Below are 25,185 nucleotides of genomic sequence, written 5' to 3'. Positions count from 1 at the left end.
TGGAAATTCATACATGTAGTTTGCATGTTAAAATGAAAAGATAAATTGAGCATTTTTAAAAAGCAATTCTCTCCAACATTAAAAGGAATGTCCTAGTAGTTTTAGCAACATAGTGAACGCCATATTAGAACAGCAAGTTTGACCCCAATCTCAACTCATCAATACTTAATGAGCTCCATTAGTTCTTACCCAGATATAAGATTAAATGGTTAATAACAGTGATGCATGCCATCTTTGGGGAAGAAAAATTAAAGGACTCACATTATTTCAAAAGACACACAATTACACATAAACACTGGTCAGACAGCAGGGCTGATGCCTGCAGTCCAGGTGCCCTGCTCAGTTACAGGAATATGGAAGCATAGTGAAATAGTTATTGGGTAAAAATGGACAACATTAAAGATTTCTAAATTCACCAGCTAAAACAGAGGAATTTAAACATTCAGATACTACTTTATACTAATCTGCACGTGTTATAAAACATGTGTGTGACTGATGGGAGAGATATACCACTTGCTCACATTAGTAGTATACAGGAGTTTTAATGGACAAAATATACAAAATATTCAGCTCTTTATAATCTGGGGACAGGAAAGCTATAAGAACAACTTTTTGTTTTCCAAACATAATGTTTGTTGATAAACATTAACGATAAATGTTAATGATATTTTGTACCTGAATCAAGGATTCATTATCATGGGTAACATCCATAAACAAAGCATGAGCAATGCTGGGTACGAGAGGCCTTAGAGATGGCTGTGCAAAAGATCCAACAGGCTCTCCTCCAAAACGGTAAACCAGCCTCCCTTCCTCATGGCTGTCACCTGCACTCATTGCCTCTGTAGTACACAACACACATAAAAAGTGTGAAGTTTCATCATTATACAGTACATGAGAAATGTTTCGCAAAAATGTTCTAAAAAAATTTGAGCACATTATCTTCTTTTCATGAGGTTCACTAAATCTTAGAGTGGAAATTTACTGCAAACCTGTGAAAATCAGAGTACAGTCATTGGGAGGAAACTATAAATATTGGTATTAGGCTAATTTAACAGGAAGACATTATGCACAAATTTTATGCAGTTCCAAATGGAATGAACAAAGTTCCCAAAACAAAAATTAAATCTGGTTTAGTAAATTTGGCTGGGTGGGGTCAGGGGAAGAGGGATGAAATACTAGTGCAACTATACAAACCAACTCACTGATTAAATTGCGTCCCCAACACTGAAATCAATAGTCCATAGCTCTCCACTCTACTGATGGTAAGTGACACCAAAATAAAGAAAGCCAAGGGTGTCCATGCACAGAATCCAATGTATTTTAAGGTTGAGTGAATTAGCTGAGGTTTCATAACTCATTTTGGTTCACCTTAAATCACCCACACAGCTAGCATAATATACAAACCCAGAATATCTCATTATTAACTCCAAGGCAATGTGTTAAGGCATCTCAAAACTACCTAATGAACCCCACTAAACTAAGCTGCCAGATATATTAGGAGGTCCTTGACATGCTACCCAGCTACCTTGAACACATGTTCCCAAAGGCTTCTCACTCATCAGCGCTTTAACTGTGATCAGCAATACGATGGTGCCCTGCCTTGCTACCCACCTGACTCCGGAGGGAGATACCAGCTGGAACAATAACCAGCCAGTCTTAGCGAAAACATGCTCTACATCATGGCACTGTTTAAAGTTAGATTCTGAACAAAAGCGCCAGTGAGTAAAGTACATTTTGATTGTAAGACCAGCTGTTTACTGTACCAGCTAGTAACTTCCTCCATGGGCAGGCAAAGAGCATTGGAACCTTTTTCATGTTCCTGATTAAAAGTGAAGTGCTAGTTGGTGGAGAAACAGATGAGAAAAGTCCACGGGGCATTGTGACCGAGGCTGTTGGGCAGTCTTTGCATACATTTGCTACAACATAACAGAGTTTTTGTTCTATCGGACTGGTACCAGTCCCAATGTGCACTTCAGTAGAGCAGGGATCCACTTATATACGCAACTGCCACCTGCATCTAACCCTAACCTGGGATCCAAAATCCAGCCAATTATATAAATCTCTTCCTTGAGCAACATCTGTTGAGTTTTCTTTCCTTCCCATTCCCTAGCTAACAACAACTTGCATTTATGTATTTGTAACAGTAAATTTAAATCAATTTTGTAAAACTTGGCTCGCTGTAGAAGTCATTTAAAGCCTCCTGTTTGAGTAGTTTCCTTCCATGCTCACGGTAGCTCCTCAGGTTTCATGTCCTCCCTGAGCCTTGTGGCCCCACCCAGCCTCTGAATACTTCTACATCATTGGCCTGACAGCCCCCTGTGCCGTTCATTCCTTGGCAACCCCACAAGCTACCCTTTCTCCTCAGCTTTACAGACCCCCCTGTGATTTTTCACCCCACAGAGAACTCCTATGCCAACCTCACCCTCTGGCAGCTGCAACCACTTCGGTCTTTTGGGACCCTGGGCCCAATCCCCAGCATCCCTCTACCCAGTTGACCTTGCAGATTATCCTCCCACAGCGGCAAACACCACTTGGTGGTTTTTTTTGGTTCGGGTCCTGATCCTCGGCCCAGTCGCTCACTTCACCCGGCCCTCTTCTCTTCCACCTCCCTGTCCCTTCCCCATCCGGGTATCTTTCTCCTCTCTCTTCCAACCCTTCCTTCCTCCCTCTCCTCACTCCTGTCCTACCTTCACCCTTACCTAAGTCCAATTGTACCCCTCTAGTTCTGTTTGACCTGAATAGTTCACTTTGTCTTGACTCCCTGTGTGCAAAACCACAGGAGACAATCTTGTAAATAGCAAATTGACATGCATATATAATGCAAAAATCTCCTTTTAGGAAGAATGTGAGTTATTATACTGAACATTCAGTAGTGTTCAAAAGATTCCTGTTGCTCTAATAAATGCATTACACACCTCAAGCACACATTGCTTAAAAAAATAATAATCCATCACTGTATTAGTACACTGTGTTCAGAAAACTGTCATACCTACCTCGTATTAAGGAACTTATGCCCAGTTTAGTCACAAAGACATTATCCATCTCCTCACTTCCGGTGAACAGTTCAGCCACTACATACAAATTAGGTCGCATTTTTCTGGCAGTGTCCAGCATATACTGCAGATGAGAAAGCAAGAGCCAAGGAAAGGGGATAAAGAAATAGGAAGCAAGGCAAAAATCAAAGACCCAGACTGGGCAAAAGGTGAGATCAAGATGAAAGCCATGCAGAAAAATGAAATAATCAGCAAAATGGGAAAAGAGAAGAATTTTTGCCACGTTAGTGGGATGTTGGAGAAATGGAAAGCAAAGTGTTAGAAGAGAACCAATGGGAAAATTAAATAAATCCCGCATGCAAAAGGTAAAGTAAAAGAATTTGTAAATCAGCAATAGAATTAGGGGAAGAAAGAGAGAAAGAACAATTTTAGTTACAAGTTCTTTAAGGTTATGTCACATTTTGTGAAGTCAGGTCTCTTCAAGTATCTCAAATGAGACTGGTGATTCCCTCACAGTTGACAAAGATATTGTCAATGTACTCACTGCCTGTGAAGAGCTCTGCTGTCACGTATACATTTGGCCTGACTGATCTAGCCACTGCTAGCATCTCCCACAGATAATATATCTCAATAATCTTTTCTGCAAAAACACTGCTTCCTATAACCATGAACACCAAAGTTAAAGATAGTACTCCATAGCCAAACAAATGACTATATTAGGAACCCAAGGAAAATACAAAATAATCTCTCTTTAATTTGCTGTTTCATAAAATGATACAGCACAGAAGGCCACCATTTGGCCCATCATGCGGCCCATCATGCCTGCTCTTTGAAAGTTTAACACTAGTAACATTTTTTTTTAAATTTAGGCAAAAATAGTGATTAAAATTTTGAAATGGTGCATAGTTATTGCAAATCAATAATATTGAAGGTGTGGTAAAGAAATACTACTCTTTTAGCAGCGTTTGTTTGAAGTGTCATCATTGTTATCTCAGTTTAAAAATGAAATGGTTACAAAGAATTGTGATCAGTTTCCCAAAAATCAGTGATCAATTTGGCTCGGACGAATGACGGAACTGGTTTACAGTGGTCACTAAACCGGACAATGAGAGAGAACTGGATTATAAAATGCACAGTTCCAATTCCACTGGTATTTAATGGTATCCTCCATTAATGGTTAAAAACTTTCCTAAATTTGCCTTCCTTACATAGTGAGGCTCGGAAACTCCAATCAGTGTTAACTTTAAGACAAAAGAATCATACAGCACAGAAGGCGACCATTTGGCCCCTCGTGACTATGCCGATTCTTTGAAAGAATTGTCCAATTATTCCCACTCCCCTGCTCTTTCCCCATAGCCCTGCAAATTTCTCAAAATCAATTACCTTTTGAATGGATGGCAGCACACACTCTAGCCTGAATAGGGTTTTACTTCAGTACAGAAATTGAACAAGGGTGAGCATGCTAAGTCATCAACCAAATTGTGCTCACATTTATCAGGGTGAAAACTAATAAATTCATTCCCAGATATTTTGTTTTTGCAGTATGAATGAGAATACTTGCCTAGTGCTTACTCTGCCATAAGATAATTTACTTGAGATGATCTCAGTTAAGCTCTGGTCAATATTCGCAGCAGTTTCCTTTTATACGTCTAAATTAAAATTTTGCACAGCAACAGTAAATTGCTAATCCAAATTAAGGCTTTCAATGTCATCATGTTTGCACCTGCTGTATGACAACTTTAAAGAAAAGACATTAATTTTTTCCCCACACAATAATTAATAAATGGAATAATATTGGATAGGATATACAATGAGTGGATCTAACTGAGTAAGTCAATCAAGAGTACATTATAATCCCCAGTTGTACAATGGAAACCACTAAAGTACTGTATAATCTGGTCAGGTCACTGCAGTTACTTAATTGAAAAAAAATCTTTAAGGCAGGAGCTCCAACCTGCGGCTGTAAAGCCATGTACAACCTCCAAGCCATGGTAAGCCGACCATTGACATCCACGGAGACTCTGTCCTATGTGCATTTATATGCCTTATTTAGTGGGTCTGGAGCCTAAGACAAGGCTGTTTTAAGCACTGTTGTCCCATTGGTGGATAAATCCTCAATCGGAACATCATTATCCATTGGTTTCAGCAACTTCAGATATATGCAAATTAATGAGAACATGGATTTAAACTTTATAAGTGGCCCCTAAGGGTCGATGTTGCGCATCTATGGGACACAACATGGTAGTCACCTATGCAGCCAACGAGGACAAAAGCTTGGACACCCTTGCTTTAAAGAAACCTTAGAAGCCAAATAAATTGGCCATCATAGCACAATGCAGGTGAAATTGTTCTGATTGTGCAGAATTGGCTAGTTTTGGAGTTGGAAAGCCACCTTGTGGAAATTCTGGAGCATGTCCTGACTAATAAGGGACTCAGTGAAGACAGACATACAATACAGGGCCAGCAATGGTATGTGCACATTGGCAATTGAAAATAAATTCTATTCTAAATTAAAGCTTGAAACATCTTTAAACGAGATCTATTATTCCTAACATGCACGTTGGAACACTTCCAAAAAGACCTAATGGACAGGAGAAAGCTTTATCTGTACCTCAGCGACACGCAGAGGTGTTGAATGACAGTTGTCTAACCGCACCCCATGGAAGATTTTGGCTGTTATTTCTGTATACTTCTGCATGTGAGCCCAAAGATAAGGGCAGTCTTCCGGCTTCTTTCCATACCGCAGTTTAACACTGTCACCCCAGCAAATCAATTCTCTTCTTAGGTAAACATTTGAACCTATGATAATGAAACACAATTTGTTAAAATATATAGTAGAATCAGAGAATGGTTACGGCACAGAAGGAGGCCACTCGGACCATCGGGCCTGCACCGGCTCTCTGCATGAGCAATCCAGCTAGTCCCACTCGCCTGCTCTTTCCCTGCAGCCCTGCAAATTTTTCTGCTTCAGGTATCTATCTAATTCCTTTTTGAAAGCCACAATTGACTCTGCTTCCACCACCTTTTCAGGCAGTGGCATTCCAGATCCTAACGACTCGCTGCATTAAAAAAGTTTTTCCTCAGGTCACCTTTGGTTCTTTTATCAATCACCTTAACCTTGTGTCCTCTGGTTCGTGACCCTTCCGCCAGTGGGAACAGTTTTTCTTTATTTACTTTGTCTAGACCCTTCATGATTTTGAACACCTCTATCAAATCTCCTCTCAACCTTCTCTGATCTAAGGAGAACAATCCCAGTTTTTCCAGTCTATTCACGTAACTGAGGTCCCTCATCCCTGGAACCATTCTAGTAAATCTTTTCTGCACCCTCTCTAAGGACTTCACATTCTTCCTAAAGTGCAATGTCCAGGATTGGACACAATACTCCAATTGTGGCCGAACCAGTGTTTTATAAAGGTTCAACATAACATCCTCGCTTTTGTACTCTATGCCTCTATTTATAAAGCCCAGGATCCCATATACTTTCTTAACCACTTTCTCAATCTGTCCTGCTACCTTCAACAACCTGTGTACATATACCTCCAGGTCTCTCTGTTCCTGCACCTCCTTTAGAGTTGTACCATTTAGTTTATACAGCCTCTCCTACCAAAATGTAGCACCTCATACTTCTCAGCATTAAATTTCATCTGCCGTGTGTCCACCCATTCCAGCCTGTCTACATCCTCTTGAAGTCTATCACTATCCTCACTGTTCACTACACTTCCAAGTTTTATGTCATCTGCAAATTTTGAAATTGTGCCCTGTACACCCAAGTCCAAGTCATTAATATATATCAAGAAAAGCAGTGGTCCCAGTACTGACCCCAGGGGACCACCGCTGCATACCTTCCTCCAGTCTGAAAAACAACCGTTCACCATTACCCTCTGTTTCCTATTACTTAGCCAATTTTGTATCCATGTTGCCACTGCCCCTTTTATTTTGTGGGCTTCAATTTAATTGACAAGCCAATAGTAATTAGATCCATTTGTAAGCACCTTGAAAATAATTACAGAACTTATGATAATGGCATAAGAAATATTGCAGTGGCAATCACTTGATAATGTAATATAAGAACTTTAAGAACGTGAAACAGGAAAAGGCCATTAGGCTATGTCCATCACATCATCTCATTATATCCTTCAGGAGGTTCATGTATTAAACTAAATCTGCAGGATTTAATAACATTGCTGACACAATGAAGTGACAATTTTTTTAAAATGACATTTCCAAAAGCAACCATTTTACTGATTTTCATTCACATGAATAATTTCTTAATGAAAATGGATTAATAAAGACTAATTTGGATAATTAGGTTTTATACCACGTCCTACTTAAGCAATCACCTTCTCCCGGAAACAGGACTAAGCTGATGGGTAAATAGATGGCCTTTTAATTTAGACTACCCATCTTCAATTAGATTACTGTATGAATTCAAATTAAAGTTAACCAATTATTTATTAAAACAAAGTTTAAAGATTTGAAAACCTGCCTTAATTATATAGGAATAATAATCTGCAAAGGCAGAAATACCATCTACTGAAGCAGGTCTGGTCAACTTAAGGCAAATTTCTTCAGCAGCTTCAGGGAGTTCAATTTTTTTAGTACTTTGGCAATCCCAGGCAATAAAAATAGAGTTTCAAATTTATGTGGAAAGCATTGTGACAGCTAGTGTGCTAAAATTTCATTTTGTCCTTCATAACTAAAGCAGAACTTTGATACAACAGAAATCAAGACACAATGCACAGTTATCATGTAGAGATGATTTAAAAATGTGTAGTCAGGGATAGCAAAGTGACCTTGAAAGAGTAGGGCAAAGGAACACAGGTTTAAACCGGTAAACGGCAAATTTAGGACCTATGTGCAGAAGTCCTCCTTCGTACTGAGTCAAGAATGGTGTCTGGCAGTTCTTCACTGCACAGAGTGATCAACACAGCAGAGTCCTGAAGGCAAAAACCTTTGGTGCCTTTGTGGGACACTTTTAGTTTATGCATCCAGAAAAACCTATGTAACAGGCCAAATGACATTCCTTGTGCATATTTACCTCGTGCCCAAATTCCCCATTTGTTTTTACCTCATTTCCCCAATTGCTTTTTCTTTCCACATAATACTTTTGCTTTAGTACTATGAAAATATTGTCCATCCTAATGCAAATACTAATAATTCACCTGGCTCAGCAAAGTTTCTTAAAGGGTCATCACCCATCACCCAGCCATTATGGGCCATAAAATACACAGCCTTTTCTGGATGATACATCAGTGACTCCTCCTGCTCCAAAGACATCTCTCCAAAATCGTATGTGAAGTATCTGTACATAAAGCATATAATTTTTTTTAAAGTTAACAGGCCCCACTTGAGTAATCTGAACAGACTGAATATCTATAAAAGCAGGCATTGCATGTAGGACTTAACACACTGCACCTTTAATAACATTTGATGCCAATTTCTTTCCAAAATAAAAATTCACTAACTTTTCTGTTGCTGGAGCAGGCAAAGCATGCAATGTGCTCATCTGACAGCAAGCCAGAATATAAGTGCATTTTATTATTCTTACTAAATTCTGGCATTAGTTACATTTACTGACATTTGGGCCAGTTTTATGCAGACCTCCCCATTGGGAACTGAGTGGAGACGGCCCAAATTCATTTTGTGTACAATCTTTATGGCCAGCAGACAAAAACTTCTATCCTGTTAATCCCAGGTTCCAGAATTGTAAGTCCAATGTTCAACCCACTGTACTAAGTCCCCTTTGAGAAGATATTTGAGCATTCAGGCATCTCACTCACAGGTTAAGTACAATGTCAGTGCTAGTGAGTGACCTTTCAAGCTCATCTATAGTTCAGATCTAGTAATGAACCACAATTTCAGTGATGGAAATTTTCCAATAGGAAAAAATTGTCTCATTCTTCAAAAGAACTTTACATATTAAATGAGCTTGTGTTTAGTGGTTTCTAGTGACCTGTTCACTGTACCTGGTTACTAAAGGATGTGTTGTTGTTACAGGTCCAAGTTTGGGGCCATGGTCTGCCAGGCGTTCATAAGTTACAGTCCCCACTGTGCAGTTCACAGCCTGAAAGTACATAACTGTATTAAATTGCTTGATGATGATAAAAAAATACACATTAGCTGTTTTGAAAAATATATTAAAGTTCACACAGGGGATGCAGGACAGGGGCAAAAATCAAGTAAAACCTACCTGCTCCTGATGATATTGCATTTCCTGATAACGTTCCATGTTTAACTCTTCCAATCTTGTACGGAGCCAGTTGCAGCATTCTTCTATCTCATCAGGACTATTACTTTAAAAAGAAAATATGAAAAATTTCCAGAGTAATCCTCACATTTGGTAAACAGGGAACTTGCATTTATATAGTCCCTTTCATGACCTCAGGACATCGCAAAGAGCTTTTCAGCCAATGAAGTACTTTGAAGTGTAGTCACTATTGGAATGTAGGGAAATGCGGCAGCCAAATTGCGCACAGCAAGGTCCTACGAACAGCAACGAGACAACGACTAGATGTTTTTAGTACTGTTAGTTGAGGGATAAATATTGGCCAGGATACCGAAAGAACTCTTCTGCTCTTTTTCGAATAGTACTATTGGATCTTTTACGTCCACCAGAGAGGGCAGATGGATCCACTTTGGTCCTAGCACCTTGCTCTCCTTTAGCTTAACCAGCTTCTCTTAAACTTTCCTTTTATTTATTATAACATCTCTCATCTCAGGCCAAATTTTTTATACAATAAGGGACTGGTTATTAATTTGATCATGTTTAGCATTAAGAATTGAATTACAGCAATCACAAAATCAAGTTATTAAAAAGGAATAGAACTCCATTTCATCTGGAATTTACAACTTGCTTGTTCGGTTAGCTTGTTTGTTATTGTCCAATCTGTTGGAATGGGTGTAAAAATGAAATGGAGGATGGAAAGATAAAAATACCTGCAATCCAGTATAAAATCTTTGCAATTACAATTTGATTTTGTATTTTCTGCTTTTAAACCATTTACCACAGAAGAAACTAGCATGTGATCAATTATATGTTGTGGGAGTTTAGAGAAATGTTTATATAAAATAAAGATTTTATTGAATTTATCTAAACTCATTGTCAATGAGCGTACATTATACACCATTCTATTCATTTCAATCTTATGTACTAAACTTTCTTTGCATAAATGTAAGTCATATTAAAAGATACTCAGAGATTTGGCTTAAAAATTAAACAAGTACATTTTACATACCACACATATATGAAATTATAACAGCACACATGCTGAATGGAATACAGTTTTAATAAGCATTTGATATAAATCTTGGAAAATTGGCAGTAACACCATTTAACTAGGTCAGCAGATAATAAGAAAAGAGCAGCTCGATATCCTACTGACAAGAGAAACGTATGGATCGGAGGATTTGCAAATGCCTGGGCAGGAATGGAGTAATTAACACTCCATTTGAAAAAGAACGATACAATCTACATTTAATTTGAAGTTACTGATTTTGAATTATCTGCTAAATAATTTTTTTTCAGAGCAAACGAGAACCTCCTGTGCCGTTTATTTAAACTGCATAATTGAAACCAGTGGATAGTTTTACATTTTTTGAACAAAAACCAACTTTTAACAGGTGTGGCCTGTACTCTATTTCCTCCTAGAGCAGTACTATTTTTCTACTAAAGAAGTGTATTTTGTATAATTTACCCGTGAGGTACAAACACTTTCAGTGCTATGCTCATATTGACAACGCAGCCAAATCTCTTAAATTCAGGGTCCTGGATAATCTTAAATGGCTGTTTGGTGTCACACTTTTTCTTCTCACCTTAAACAGAAACAAGAGTCTTTTCAATTGTTAGCTTTATAAACTTTAAGGTTTAAAAAAACCTGTGAAATAACCAAAATGTGTGCAAATTCTTATAAGTGCAAACATTCTTGGTGTCTGATCCAATCAGGTCTCAAAAGAAAACAATTTACTGTACATAATAATCTTTGTTGTAGTGTACCATGTAGGAGTATGTTCCGGAAGTCATCAACAACTTTGTTAACATTCACTTGAAAGAATTCCCATAACCGCAGTTTAGGGTAGATTTCCTCCCACATGATTGTGCGAATAGACTGTCAAAAGAATAAAACATAGTTACATCATCTGACATAGAATTTACAGCACAAAAACAGGCCATTCCGCCCAACTGGTCTGTGCCAGTGTTTATGCTCCACACGAGCCTCCTCCCACCCTACTTCATCTCACCCTATCTGCATATCCTTCTATTCCTTTCTCCTTGATGTACTTATCTAGCTTCCCCTTAAATGCATCTGTGCCATTTGCCTCAATTACTCCATACGGTAGCAAGTTTCACATTCTTACTACTCTCTGGGTAAAGAAGTTTCGCCTGAATTCTTCATTGCATTTATTAGTGGCTCTCTTATATTTATGGCCCCTAGTTTTGGACTCCCCCATAAGTGGAAACATCTTCTCTACATTTAGATCACAGATCAGCCATGATCTTATCAAATGGCGGAGCAGGCTCGAGGGGCTGAATGGCCTACTCCTGTTCCTATATTCCTATGTTCTGATATGCAAATATTACAACTATATAAAGGTGAACACTGATACACACTAACTGTTTATTTTTAAATCAACCCCCTGCTTTACATAAAATGTTTTTCATAATTTAACCATCATCTTTCATGCCGTCTCAACCTGTAATCAACATGTCACATATTCAACCACTGATAATCAAGTAAATTCTCTGCTGCACTCAATTTACATAATTAAGAAAAAAAACAATATATGTCAGGGTTCTTCTGATGGCTCTGATGTAAAATCTTCATCTGAGCCACGGATCTGGAAGGTCCCAAATTTAATCCTAGGCTGTGCTGCATTAACTAATCTCAACCATGGTAAGGATGCTAAAACTGGCTGCAGCACTCCTGGGTTAGGGAACAGAAAATCAGCCAGGGCTCCCTCCCCCCAAATTGTTATGCAGTCCATCCTACTGGAAGTGTGTGGGGGATGCAAGGTGACAACAGGATCAAATCCAACATCCTCCTCATTTAATAGCCTGCCCGCACACATTGTTGAAGCTCACACAAACAATAGCCATTTGGGTGAGGAACCAGCAAGAAAAAGTCAAAATATTTGGAAGAGGAAGAAAGAAAACTGAAGAGAAAAAGAGGCATAAGTTTATGTTGAATTTTATTTTGTAAATGGAATCTCTTAACTGGCTTCAGGTCAATTATTTTTTTTTAAATTTTATGGGAGAAGGGGGTGAAGGAGCAAAAGAAAGGTGCAGCAAAGAAACATTTTCCCATTATCTTGTACTTACATTTAGATGCTTTTCATTTTCAATAAGAGCAGGCAGTCCTCTATCCTCATATTTTCCTTCAGCCACATCACAAGACAAATGGTATAAGGCTCGGTCTAAAAGCCAGGCAGGTCTCAAATGAGGGGAATTTAAAATGTTGTATGAACATTCTGGGTGTTTCTGCAGCCAGTTACTGTTAGCAGCTAGTGAGGAAGAGAGAGAGAAAAGTACAACCAAATATTCACCATTTCTTATAAAAATTAGATGGAGACAAAAAGGTGTACATCACCAACTATACTTTTCTTTCATAATACACTTTTCCTAATTCTTATAAGCACTATTTTATGACATACAAGATATTCTAAAGTTTTGCAAATTAATCTAGATATTACCAATTACAAATAGAAAATGAATTCAACCACAACTTGTTCCCCATGTTGAGATATTCCAACACATCTAACTACTATTTTTAAAGAGCATTTTGAGCCCAGCAAGTTTACTTTCCTCCATATTTAGCTGATTTAAAATATGGAAAGGAATAACTAGCTGCCTCAAATGTCAATTTTAGGATGATCAGTTTTGTTTTACAGAACCTTCACAACACAATATTTTTTTAAAACTTTGTTGTGTATTTAAATTTCTGGGTATCTAAGATACACATTAGCATGGTTTCATCTTATGACAAAGAGATCTCTATCTTTGAAAACACTAGCAGATGTCCGGTCAGTATTTTAAAAGACACATTGAGTTTTGCGTTATATTGTTGAAAAGGTGTGTGGGGCAGGGGTGGGGGGGGGGCAGGAGGAAGAGGGCAGAAGAGATGCACAGTTTTGCTGAAAGGAGCTGGAAAGTCGTTTGTGAGTGAGGTGTTCAGAAACATTGAAGCAAGCGTTTGTTTCCTGGTTAGTTAGGTTTTCCTTGATCACTGCAACTAGGTAAGTAAATTTGTTCCCCCTCACATACCAGTTACATAAATGTGCACACAATGGGGGAGATGGGCATTTTATGAATGCTGTAATTTGAACCAATCAGCTCCAAGAAATAGAAATAGAAATACATATACACACTACGATCAAGGGTGACACCAGGAAGCAACCTGACTGACCAGGTGCGTGTGAATGTACCGTTTTTAGATGGATACTTGTAGACCTCCCATGGCGAGTCAGAGGACATGCAGTTTTATAACAATAGGGGTGTTATGTCATGTAATGAGTGATGTATATCCGGCCAACATTACAGTGACTCAACAATCAAATTCTATTTCTATTAAATGGTGCTCAATGATTTTAATGTGTTTTCTGAATTAAATTCAACAACTGTACATTCTAGTGTGAAAACGGTAAATCAGCAGCTTGATTATTCTAATGAGGTGCCTTTATTTTATATATATTATATATATATATCTTTATCTACATATTTAATGTTTATCCTTAACCTTTTTAAAACGGGGTACACAGAAAGATGATATGCAAAATGTACCGGATTAGAGTTACGTACTTAATGTTTAGCAGTGCCGTGAGGAGGGTTAATGGGTGTGTGTGTGTGTGTGCGCGCGTTTAGCAGCAGGTGGTGGTGGCTATTGGCATTAGTAGGGAAATGGTCCATCTCATCCGAAAGACAGCATTCCGACAATACCGCACTCCCTCAGCAATGCACGATTATGTACTTAAATCCTGCAGTGCAGCTTGAATCTACAGCCTTCCGACTCTGAGCGAATGCTGCCAGTGAGCCAAACCGATACTTATTGGTAGGTTTTGCTAATTGGTCACTCAAGGTTAGTTGTTTTAAAAAGAAGTCCTTGTAGTATTTTAGACACTTTACCGACTTTTGATTTGTATGTTCCCTACCCCTTCATTTGTGATTTGCTGTTGTTTTACTTTGAGCCAATCAAAACAGTAGAATTGCAAAAGTGTAACAGTTACAGAAAGTTTTACACACAGGAAGTTTGCGCAGGTTAAAGGGTTTTAATATGGAAGATTAGATTAATGGTCACGTCAATCAATTTAGGAGATTTGCATTGCTAGAAATTGCGATCGAATGAGTATTTTTAATGCGATAGTTATACTGCAGCTTCTGGATTCTGAACAGTATCTGTGGAATGTGACCTGCAATTGGTAAACCTGAGTTATACCAATGACTTTGGATAGCACTGAGATCAAAGAGCAGATAATTTATAACACAGATGGTACCCTGCACTCTCTAACATTAAAAGCATTAAGTATCTAGAGTCCAGGTGTTCCAACTAATGGCCTGAGTACTATTAAAATGTGGTTTGGTATCATACTAGATTTATACTACACTTTATATGATTCAAACCAGCATGACAAAAACTCTCTGGAGGGGCTCTCACACCTTTTGGCATTAGTGAGTTCATTAGTCAGATTGGGGATCTGACTCTCAAGTTATACTGCTACCATTGTGTCTAAAACCTTTCTGTATCAGCATAAAGCGGCTGTATAACTGCATACTTAATGGTGGGAATTCATTATGCAGATTTAGAGTTATATTGTGAAAAAGCAGGACAGCTGATTGAGGGGGATCAGCTTCCATAAGCATGAAGTAATTACTCAAATGCAATTTTTAAGTTTGCTGAAGTTTGGAGAAATTCCTACCAGCTGGAAAGTAGCCAACATACCCCCATAATCTAAAAAAAGGGTGAACACATATTTGGAAACTTTAGGCTAATAAATTTATCAGTTATAGGGAAAAGGAGACACCTGACTTATAGAATAAGTTACAGGGGAGACCAGTATATCTCACTTTTCTACAGAAAAAAGACAACACAATTTGCTGCCAATTTTACTTTGACTTTATATTTTCCCTTCCCCTTCTGGTGTGGGTATGACAAAAATATTCTATTTTGTTTAATGTAATAATTAATAGCAATTTTAAAATAAAATGCACATTACAAAATCTTTAGATGGACCAAACTAGAAAGATATTAGGTTAACTACCAGGCAGAGCTCTCAAATAATTAAGTTATATTCTTAAAGCGCAACTGCTGAATACTGTATGAATGTTGCCTAATCTTTATCATCAAGTTTACAATATTACAAATGAATTGACCTTTCAGATCTTAGCAGTGGCCAATTATATTAACAAGAAAGTGAAACATAAGACTCAAAAATCAAACTGAAAATATTTCCTTGAACATCAAGTTTAAAAAAAAGATTGCTGTGCAGTTCACTAGAAGAAACAAGAATTACTGAGAATACTAATTCAGTTGGGAAAAAACCTGCATCATTACACGACTAAATTATTCTTGGGCATCTGAAGATCAGTTCTAAGTTGGCATTTAAAAAGCAGAGTCTCAAATTAATGCTACACCCTGACCTTTACAAAAATAAAACAAGGTCAATCACCTCAAGTATAGGCAGTCGGAAACATCTCCCAGTGTACAGCTACTCAGTCATTACTCTTTAAATAGATGACATTCCAACTTTGACATTTTTAAGTTATCTCCTGCGCAAGACCACTTCAAATCCAATTATTAAATGAAAGTCTGAAGTTCCATTTTATAATACAACTGTAAAGTTGCATTTGTTTTGCAAGTTCATTTCAGAAATTAAATAGTGATGTTATTTACTCCAATGTTCAAGCTCCCTCACCCTAGGCTTTGAGTAGACTTGAGCTGAAACAAAAAACCCCAAAAGATTTGTATCAGGCAAGAGTGATACAAATCTCCAAATAATTTTAAGCAAGAAAAACTGTCATGATTCAAGTCGTGATAAATTAACTCAGAAATAACCAGCCCTAGCATTATAATATTGGCTGGATCTGTACTTGCTTAAAAACTGTTAAATCTTCAACTTCTTCCAGTTCTGAATCATCGATCTGAAACATTAACTCTGAATCTTTCTCCACAGATGCTGCCTGACTTGCTGAGTATTTCAAGCATTTTCTGTTTTTATTTCAGATTTCCAGCATCCGCAGTATGTTGCTTTTCACTTCGTGTTTAATTCACGGCCACGTCTCTTCCAGGAATGCCCGCCTTGAAGAAGTTCTGCTCTTCTCTCCGATGGGACATCCGTTTGTCTCTTTTACCTTGTTCAGCTTCATCGCTTTCTGTTTCCCTTCCAGTGTTTGATCAGATATCTACTAAAACTCGCTTTCACAGCCACATCTCTTCTCAGCAACTGTCTCAGGCTCTGACTTATTCCAACTTAAATTCTACCCTTCATGTTTTGGATCCACCCATGATTACAGATATCTTCATTACATTCAGCGTTCCTCGAACCACTGGTCTTGCCACTTCCTGAGATCCACGCTCAACGCCATGCGCCGCCACATACTCGCTCTCAACCTCTCTCTTCAGTAGCACCGACTCACTTTTTCAGAATTGTCCTGGTCCGCAGTTCCATTTCATCCTTCGCCTCATTCGGCGCTTTAACAAAAGACTTTCTTTCTTTCTTTCAGGACCACAAGCTTAACAACTCTTCTTAGATACCAACGCCCCTCCTGATCCTTCTTCCCCTTCACTTTCCTCTGACACCATCCTCCCTCCAATCTCAGCCTTTGTTATGTTTTCACTATCCCCTCTGACCCCCGAACGATCAGTCCTCAGCAAAGGCCGCAGCTTCATCCCCTTCCCCCCCTCCCCCCCCCACCCCACCCAATGAATTTCCAGCTTGATACGATGATGAGCTCTTCTTCTGTCGCCTTCGCACCCACTTTGGCCAGGAGTCTTCTCCCTGCACATCAGAGCCTTTCTCCCGCCTTCAGAATTCTCGTTCCACCTGGACCCCTCCCTCTGGCCTCTTACTCTCTCGATCGCTTCATTGTCACGCTGGCAGTTCCCATCGGCCATCTCAATTTCTCTACTCCCCTCACTCACTCTAACCCACCTCCCTCTGAACTTGCAGCACTCTGTTCTCTCAGGTCCAACCCTGACATCGTCATTAAACCTGCTGACAAGGGCGGCGCTGTTATTGTGTGGCGAACAGACCTCTACCTTGCAGAGGCTGAACGCCAACTCTCCAATGACCATGACCCCATCGCCAAACATCAAGTCATAGTTTCCCAGACTGTCACTGACCTCATCTCCTCTGGCGATCCTCCCCCCACGACCTCCAACTTCATAGTCCCCTAACCCCGCTTCTTCCTCCTACCCAAGATCAACAAACAGGACTGCCCCAGTAGACCCATCGTTTTAGCCTGTTCCTGCCCCACGGTACTTATTTCTTCCTATCTTAACTCCTTTTTTCTCCTTGTCCAGTCTCTTCCAACCTACATCCGCAATTCTTCTGATGCCCTCCGCCACTTTAACAGTTTCCAGCTCCCCAGCCCGTACTGTCTCCTTTTCACCATGGACATCCAGTCCCTCTACACCTCCATCCCCCACCAGGACAGCCTACGGGCTCTCCACTTCTTCCTTGAATGGAGACGCAACCAGTCCCCTCCGCCATCACCCTCCTCCTCCTGGCTGAACTTGTTCTTATGTTGAACAACTTCTCCTTTGACTCCATTCACTTCCTCCAAATAAAAGGTGTCGCTATGGGAACCCATATGAGTCCTAGCTATGCCTGCCTTTTTGTGGGACATGTGGAACATTCTTTGTTCCAGTCCTACTCAGGTCACCTCCTCTTTTTCCAGTACATTGATGATTGTATTGGAGCTGTTTCCTGCTTTTGCCCTGAACTGGAAAATGTAATCAATTTTACTTGTAATTTCATCCCTTCCCTCGCCCTCACATGGTCCATCTCCGACTCTTCCCTTCCTCGACTTCTCTTTCTCCATTTCTGGGGATAGGCTGTCAACCAATATCTACTATAAGCCCATCAACTCCTACAGCTACCTTGATTACACTTCCTCCCATCTCACTTCCTGTAAGGACTCTATTCCCTTCTCCCAGTTTCTCCGTTGCATCTGTTGACGATGCCACCTTCCTCACCAGTCCTTCTGACATGTCTTCCTTTTTCCTCAACCAAGGATTCCCCTCTACTGTAGTTTTAGCACCCTCGACCGTGTCCATCCCATTTCCTGCAATTCTGCCCTCACCCCTTTCCCTCCCTCCCAGAACCAAGATATGGTCCCCCTTGTCCTCACCTTCCACCCCACCAGCTTCCACATTCAACACATCGTCCTCCGCCATTTCCGCCACCTCCAAACAAATCTTTCCCTCCCCTCCCTTTTCAGCATTCCAAAGGGACTGATCCCTCAGTGACACCCTGGTCCACTCTTCTATCATCCCCAACAACTGCGGTCCTCCCCACGGCACCTTCCTGTGCGAGCGCAGGAGATGCAATACCTGCTCTTTCACCTCCTCCCTTCCCGTCGTCCAAGGCCCCAAAGACTCCTTCCAAGTGAAACAGCGATTTACAACCTTCTGGTCTCAACACTGATTTCAATAACTTCAGATCATAACCACTGCTCCCATTCTTTCGAACAGCAGGTCTTGGTAATGGTTCTGCTATTGCCATTTATAGCTCCTTTAGACCCATCTTTTGTTTCTTTACCTGTCCCATTACCACCCTCCTTGCCTTGCACCATCATCCCTTTTGTCATTTAATCATTCCTGCCCTCCATGCTATCATAGACCTTCTCTTTTGTTCTTTCCTCCCCTTCCTCCTCCCCCACTTTCCCTGACTCTGTACTTGCTTAAAAACTGTTAAATCTTCAACTTCTTTCAGTTCTGACGAAAGGTCAGACCTGAAACATTAACTGTTTCTTTCTCCACAGATGTTGCCTGATATGCTGAGTATTTCCAGCATTTTCTGTTTTTATTTCAAATTTCCAGCATCTGCAGTATTTTGCTTTTGAATAATATTGTTTATTGTATTCAAATGACCAAAAATTACAATCTCAGGCTGAAAGTATAAACAGAATAAATCAGTTAATGTAATTGAATTGTAAAAGTTGAGTAGACTTAACAAGATTCAAGGAGATACATTGCAAGTGGGTATACCTTTGTAAATGATCAATATGTTACGGCATTCAAAAGGATTCAAAAAGACATACAAGATTCTGAGGGGACTCGATAGGGTAGATGCTGAGAGGATGTTACCCCTCATGGGGGAATCTAAAACTAGGGGGCATAGTCTCAGAATAAGAGGTCGCCCATTTAAGACGGAAATGAGGAGGAATTTCTTCTCCCAGAGGGTCGTGAATCTTTGGAGCCTCCTCAGCTGTACAAGGCTGAGTTAGACAAATTTTTGATCAGCAAGGGAGTCAAAGGATATGGGGAAAGGGTGGGAGAGTGGAGTTGAGGTAAAAATCAGATCAGCCATGATCTCATTGAATGGCGGAGCAGGCTCAAGTGGCCAAGTGGCCTACTCCTGCTCCTATCCCTTATGGTCATATGGATTGGATGAGATCACAAGTCATTCAAGAAAAGCTTGAACATTTCTAGTACTTTCCACTCTCCCTTCACAATAATGCTGTGAGATAGTGAAGGAATAGTGAGTTAGTTATTTAGCAGCCTGGGATATTATGGTAGAAGACTATCTATTGCTTGTAGAAGTGTCAGCCTTGGCTCAGATGTGCTTATCCTGAGACTGTCACCTGGTGCTAGTCTCTCCAGCTAAGGGAAACATCCTCTCAGCATCGACCCTGTCAAGCCCTCTTCGAATCTTATATGTTTCAATCAGATCACCTCTCATTCTTCTAAACACTATAGAGAGTATAGGCCCATTCTACTCAATCTCTCCTCATAGGACAACGCTCATCCTCAACCCAGGAATCAACCTAGTGAACCTTTGTTGCTCCGCCTCTAAGGCAAGTATATCCTTCCTTAGGTAAGGAGACCAAAACTGCACACAGTACTCCAGGTGAGGTCTCACCAAAGCCCTGTACAGTTGCAGCAAGACTTCCTTACTCTTATACTCTAACCCATTTGCAATAAAGGCCAATATACCATTTGCTTTTCTAATTGCTTGCTGTAATTTCATGTTAACTTTGTGTTTCGTGTACTAGGACACCCAAATCCCTCCGAACACCAACATTTAATAGTTTCTCACCATTTTTTTAAAAATGCAGTTTTTTTTAAATTTTTGCTACCAAAGTCGATATCCTTTTGCAGACTCTTTCCATTCTCCTCAGTTTACTTTCCCATCTAGCTTTGTATCGTCAGCAAACTTGGATACATTACACTCGGTCCCTTCATCCAAGTCATTAATATAGATTGTAAATAGCTGAGGCCCAAACTCTGATCCCTGCAGCACCCCACTTGTTGCAACCTACCAACTTGAAAATGACCCGTTTATTCCTACTCTGTTTTCTGTCTGTTAACCAATCTTCAATCCATGCTAATATCTTACCCAAAATCCCATGAGCCCTAATCTTGTGTAACAACCTCTTGTGTGGCACCTTTTTGAAAAATTGAAATATACTACATCCATTGGTTTCCCCCTTATCCGCCCCACTAGTTACACCCTCAAAAAAACTCTAACAGATTTGTCAAACACGATTTCCCTTTCATAAAACCGTGTTGACTCTGCCTAATCATATACATACGTTCGAACATACAAATTAAGAGCAGGAGTCGGCCATTCGGTCCCTCGCCTGCTCTGCCATTTGATCCCTCGCCTGCTCTGCCATTTGATAAAACTGTGGCTGATCTGAATGTGACCTCAACCCTACTTTCCAGTGTCGAAACTTAACACTATACCAATGCACTAACACACTCAGACCAGTATCACAAAGGGAAAAGTTTTACTTTAATTGACTTGTATACAAGGGAAGTGCGCCCTCAAGCCATGATTGAAGGCACAACTTCCTCGAGTCATTGAGACAGCTTAGGTTTATACAGTTAATTGTGTACGCCCACCTGTGTAGAATATGGGCGTACACGTACATTCTTTATTGGTTCAGGTAGTTGGTCAATCAAGTAGTGAGCCTGCCCCCTCTGGACGTCCATAGCTCATTCCTATTTTGGCACGTAGGCCTGAGCACACTATCCTCCCCACATTCCTGAGCTGGTTATCAGTAGGGCTGAAGTCAGTCTCAAGGCCACATGGCCTCTCAAGAAACTGTATTCTCATTATATTTTATAGTCAGCAATACCCTTATCTGCTAGGAGGGCCAGACGGTACTAAGCACCTGCTCAGCTAACTTAATTATCAACATACCAAGGCTTAAATGTAATTACACAATTGTGATTTTCTGTGTGTGTGCTGTAGCTACCCCATTATGTGAGTCAAAGAGTTAACATGGTCAAATATCCATCATGCATTTCTTCTTTAATATGGTCAAGTAACTCTTTATGCATTGCTACACCAGTCTACCTACTATAACCTTTGACTCCCTTGTTAATCAGGAATCTATCTAACTCAGCCTTAAAAATATTCAATGACCCTGCCTCCACCACTCTCTGGGGAAGGGAGTTCCACAGACTCACGACCCTCAGAGAAAAAATTTCACCTCATCTCCGTCTTAAATAGGAAATCCCTTATTTTCAAACTGTGGCCCCACTTCTAGTCTCTCCCACAGGGGAAACATGCCCCCAGCATCTACCCCTTCCAGTCCCCTCAGGATCTTACATGTTTCAATAAGATCACCTCTCATTCTTCTAAACTCCAGTGTATACAGGCCCAACTTATCCAACCTTTCCTCAAAAGATAACCACCTCATCCCAGGAATCAGTCGAGTGAACCTTCGCTGAACTGCCTCCAAAGCAATTATGTCCTTTCTTAAATAACGAGACCAAAACTGCACACAGTATTCTAGATGTGGTCTCACCAATGCCCTGTACAACTGTAGCAAAACATCTCTACTTTTATATTCCATTCCCCTTGCAATAAATGACAACATTCCATTTGCCTTCCTAATCACTTGCTGTACCTGCATACTAACTTTTTGTGATTCATGTATTAGGTCACCCAGATCCCTCTGTACCTCAGAGTTCTGTAATCTCTCTCCATTTAAATAATGATGTGGAGATGCCGGTGATGGACTGGGGTGGACAAATGTAAGGAGTCGCACAACACCAGGTTATAGTCCAACAGCTTTATTTGAAATCACAAGCTTTCGGAGCTTTGCTCCTTCGTCAAGGTAAATTTTCAACAGGCTTATTTTGTAAGACTGCTCACAATCTTGAAATTATCTACAGCATGCACTATAAACCTTTCCCTCCATACAAAATACACTAGCTGATCTCCCATGGTATGGTTCACAAGTTACCTAGGATTTGGGACAAGGTTGTATTGTTTATGTGGTCATATTCCAGGCCCAGAAATGGAGCACAACTGGAAGCCTAGGAGCAGGATAGAGAACTTTAACATTATCACTGGATCTTGAGATTATTAGCACAAAGAACACAAGGAACTGTGATGGTAGAAAAAAAACATTTTTCCTAGATCTGATTTGAATCAGAAGGCCCTATCCAGGAAAATGTTTTATCTGTCTAATCAGAAAATTGGGATGAATCTTTCAAGCACTATAATAATTATTTTCTAATTGATAACAACGCTGCCCATTCACAGAGCATGCTCCAGCTTCCTGTCTGTAAGGCCTGTGCCCCTGTCAAGAATGAAGACTCAGTAGATGCATAAAGCTGCATTCTGTGAGTTTTAGCCCAAAGTTATATACAGTGGTGCATTCTGAGAGCTGTAACCCACAACTTGGTTAAGCCTCTCAGGCAATGCCCAGGAACACAATGCAATCTATGGAAATGCAGCATAACGCAAGCCCCAGGCCAGAGAGTGACTGGTCTGTGTAGGGGGAAAACATCTTTGATCCCTTTTACCATAAAATGGCTGACTTTATGGGTAAGCTTGACATTTATTTCTCAGCTGTAACAAAGTAACATCTACATGTGGGCAGTTGTACCATTTAGAAGATATTAAAACAAGAGAGATAGATATAGGGGCAAACTGATTTATAAAACTCATACCTGTAGCTGATCTTATTAGATTGGTTCTCTTTAACAGATCAGCCATGATCTTATTGAATGGCGGAGCAGGCTCGAGGGGCCGATTGGCCTACTCCTGCTCCTATTTCTTATGTTCTTCCTTTCCGACCACCAACCCCCCACATGTGGATTTTATAATATTGCTAGAATTTTTCCATTAATTCAGTACCTGTATGATTGTAGACCACATCTGTAATGCAGAGTACATTCCATTCCTTCTTTAACTTCTCCACTAGCCGTGCAACATCATTCCAGTTGTAAGTTTTATCAGGCTGAGAAAAATCAGGGTTTAGTTCCAACTGGTCAGCTAGTGAATAGCATGATCTGGACAATCCAAGAGTTTGTAATGGGGTAAAATGAATCATATTATAGCCTGTTAAAAAAGAAACATTGAAGTTATTACTCATTTATAATATATTCAAATAAATTAATGTAGCACTTAGATCAGCAATATTAATTTCATAACTATAACCTAAACTTGCTTTTGAACAATGTTTTCTCAATTGTATAAATTTGGCTTTCTTTATACAGCGAAGAAATAACTTGCATTTATTTAGCACCTTCCATGTCCTCAGGACAACCTAAAATGCTTCATCGTCATGAGAACTGAGGAACAGGAGTAGGCCATTCAGCCCCTCATGCCTGCTCCGCCATTTGATAAGATCATGTCTGATCTGTGATCTAACTCCATATACCTGACTTTGGCCCATATCCCTTAATACCTTTGGTTGCCAAAAAGCTATCTATCTCAGATTTAAATTTAGCAATTGAGCTTGTATCAATTGCCATTTGCGGAAGAGAGTTCCAAACTTCTACCACCCTTTGTGTATAGAAATGCTTTCTAAACTCACTCCTGAAAGGTCTGGCTCTAATTTTTAGACCGTGCCCCCTATTCCTAAAATCTCCAACCAGCAGAAATAGTTTCTCTCTATCCACCCTATCTGTTGCCCTTAATATCCTCTACACTTTTCCCTTTCACTTGTTCTTGAACAACTGTTTGTACTATTTGTATTGTAAATTTCCCCTGGGTCTTCCCCTCTCTTGCTGCTCTCAACTTTACTCCCTTCTGACTCCCCGCTCAGGTTCCCATCCCCCTGCTACTCTAGTTTAAACCTTCCCCAACAGCACTAGCAAATAACCCCGCAAGGACATTGGTCCTGGTCCTGCTCGGGTGTAACCTGTCCCGCTTGTACACGTCCCACCTTCCCCAGAACCGGTCCCAATGACCCAGGAATCTAAATCCCTCCCTCCTACACCATCCCTGCAGCCACACATTCATTCATCCGGTCTATTCTCCTGTTCCTATACTCACTAGCACGTGGCACTGGTAGTAATCCTGAGATCACTACCTTTGAAGTCCTGCTTTTTAATTTATCTCCTAACTCCTTAAATTCACCTTGCAGGACCTCACCCCTTTTTTTACCTATGTCGTTGGTACCAATATGGACCACGACTACAGGCTGTTCACCCTCACCCTGCAGAATGCCCTGCAGCCGCTCTGTGACACCCTTGACCCTAGCACCAGGGAGGCAACATACCATCCTGGAGTCACGTTTGCGGCCACAGAAACGCCTATCTGTTCCCCTTACAATTGAATTCCCTATCACTATAGCCCTGCCACTCTTCTTCCTCCCCTCCTGTGCAGTACAGCCACCCATGGTGCCACGAACTTGGCTATTGCTGCTTTCCCCTGATAAGCCATCTCCCCCAACAGTATCTAAAGCAGAATAACTGTTTGAGAGGGAGATGGCTCCAGCGGACTCCTGCTCTACCTGCCTAGTCCTTTTACTCTGCCTGGCGGTCACCCATTTCCTTTCTGCCTGCGTAATCTTTACCTGCGGTATGACCACCTCACTGAAAGTGCTATCCACGATAGTCTCAGCATCGCGGATGCTCCACAGTGAATCCACCCGCAGCTCCAGCTCCAAAATACGGTTAGCCAATAGCTGCAGTTGGACACACTTCCTGCACACATGGTCGCCAGGGACACTGGTAGTGTCCATGACTTCCCACATAGTGCAGGAGAAGCACTATTCAATTCATTACTTTTC

The 25,185-nt window shown here is 40.3% G+C and overlaps 1 protein-coding gene across 3 annotated transcripts in view; it reads right to left on the bottom strand.

Annotated features, from left to right (window-relative positions):
- Positions 1-25,185, bottom strand: part of agla (amylo-alpha-1, 6-glucosidase, 4-alpha-glucanotransferase a) — an 82,750-nt gene that overhangs the window by 42,765 nt on the left and 14,800 nt on the right. For all 3 annotated transcript variants that reach the window (XM_067989993.1, XM_067989994.1, XM_067989992.1), the window contains exons 5-14: positions 23,304-23,507; positions 12,310-12,491; positions 10,987-11,098; positions 10,688-10,805; positions 9,184-9,286; positions 8,960-9,057; positions 8,156-8,295; positions 5,605-5,792; positions 2,994-3,117; positions 676-839 (exon numbers count right to left, since the gene is read on the bottom strand). In XM_067989993.1, the coding sequence (XP_067846094.1) occupies positions 676-839; positions 2,994-3,117; positions 5,605-5,792; positions 8,156-8,295; positions 8,960-9,057; positions 9,184-9,286; positions 10,688-10,805; positions 10,987-11,098; positions 12,310-12,491; positions 23,304-23,507 (1,433 nt within the window). The remainder of the gene's footprint in view (positions 1-675; positions 840-2,993; positions 3,118-5,604; positions 5,793-8,155; positions 8,296-8,959; positions 9,058-9,183; positions 9,287-10,687; positions 10,806-10,986; positions 11,099-12,309; positions 12,492-23,303; positions 23,508-25,185) is intronic.

The sequence above is a fragment of the Heptranchias perlo genome, chromosome 9 (genome assembly GCF_035084215.1).
Source record: "Heptranchias perlo isolate sHepPer1 chromosome 9, sHepPer1.hap1, whole genome shotgun sequence".
Taxonomy (NCBI): domain Eukaryota; kingdom Metazoa; phylum Chordata; class Chondrichthyes; order Hexanchiformes; family Hexanchidae; genus Heptranchias; species Heptranchias perlo.
This window is presented reverse-complemented; position numbering and strand designations above follow the sequence as displayed.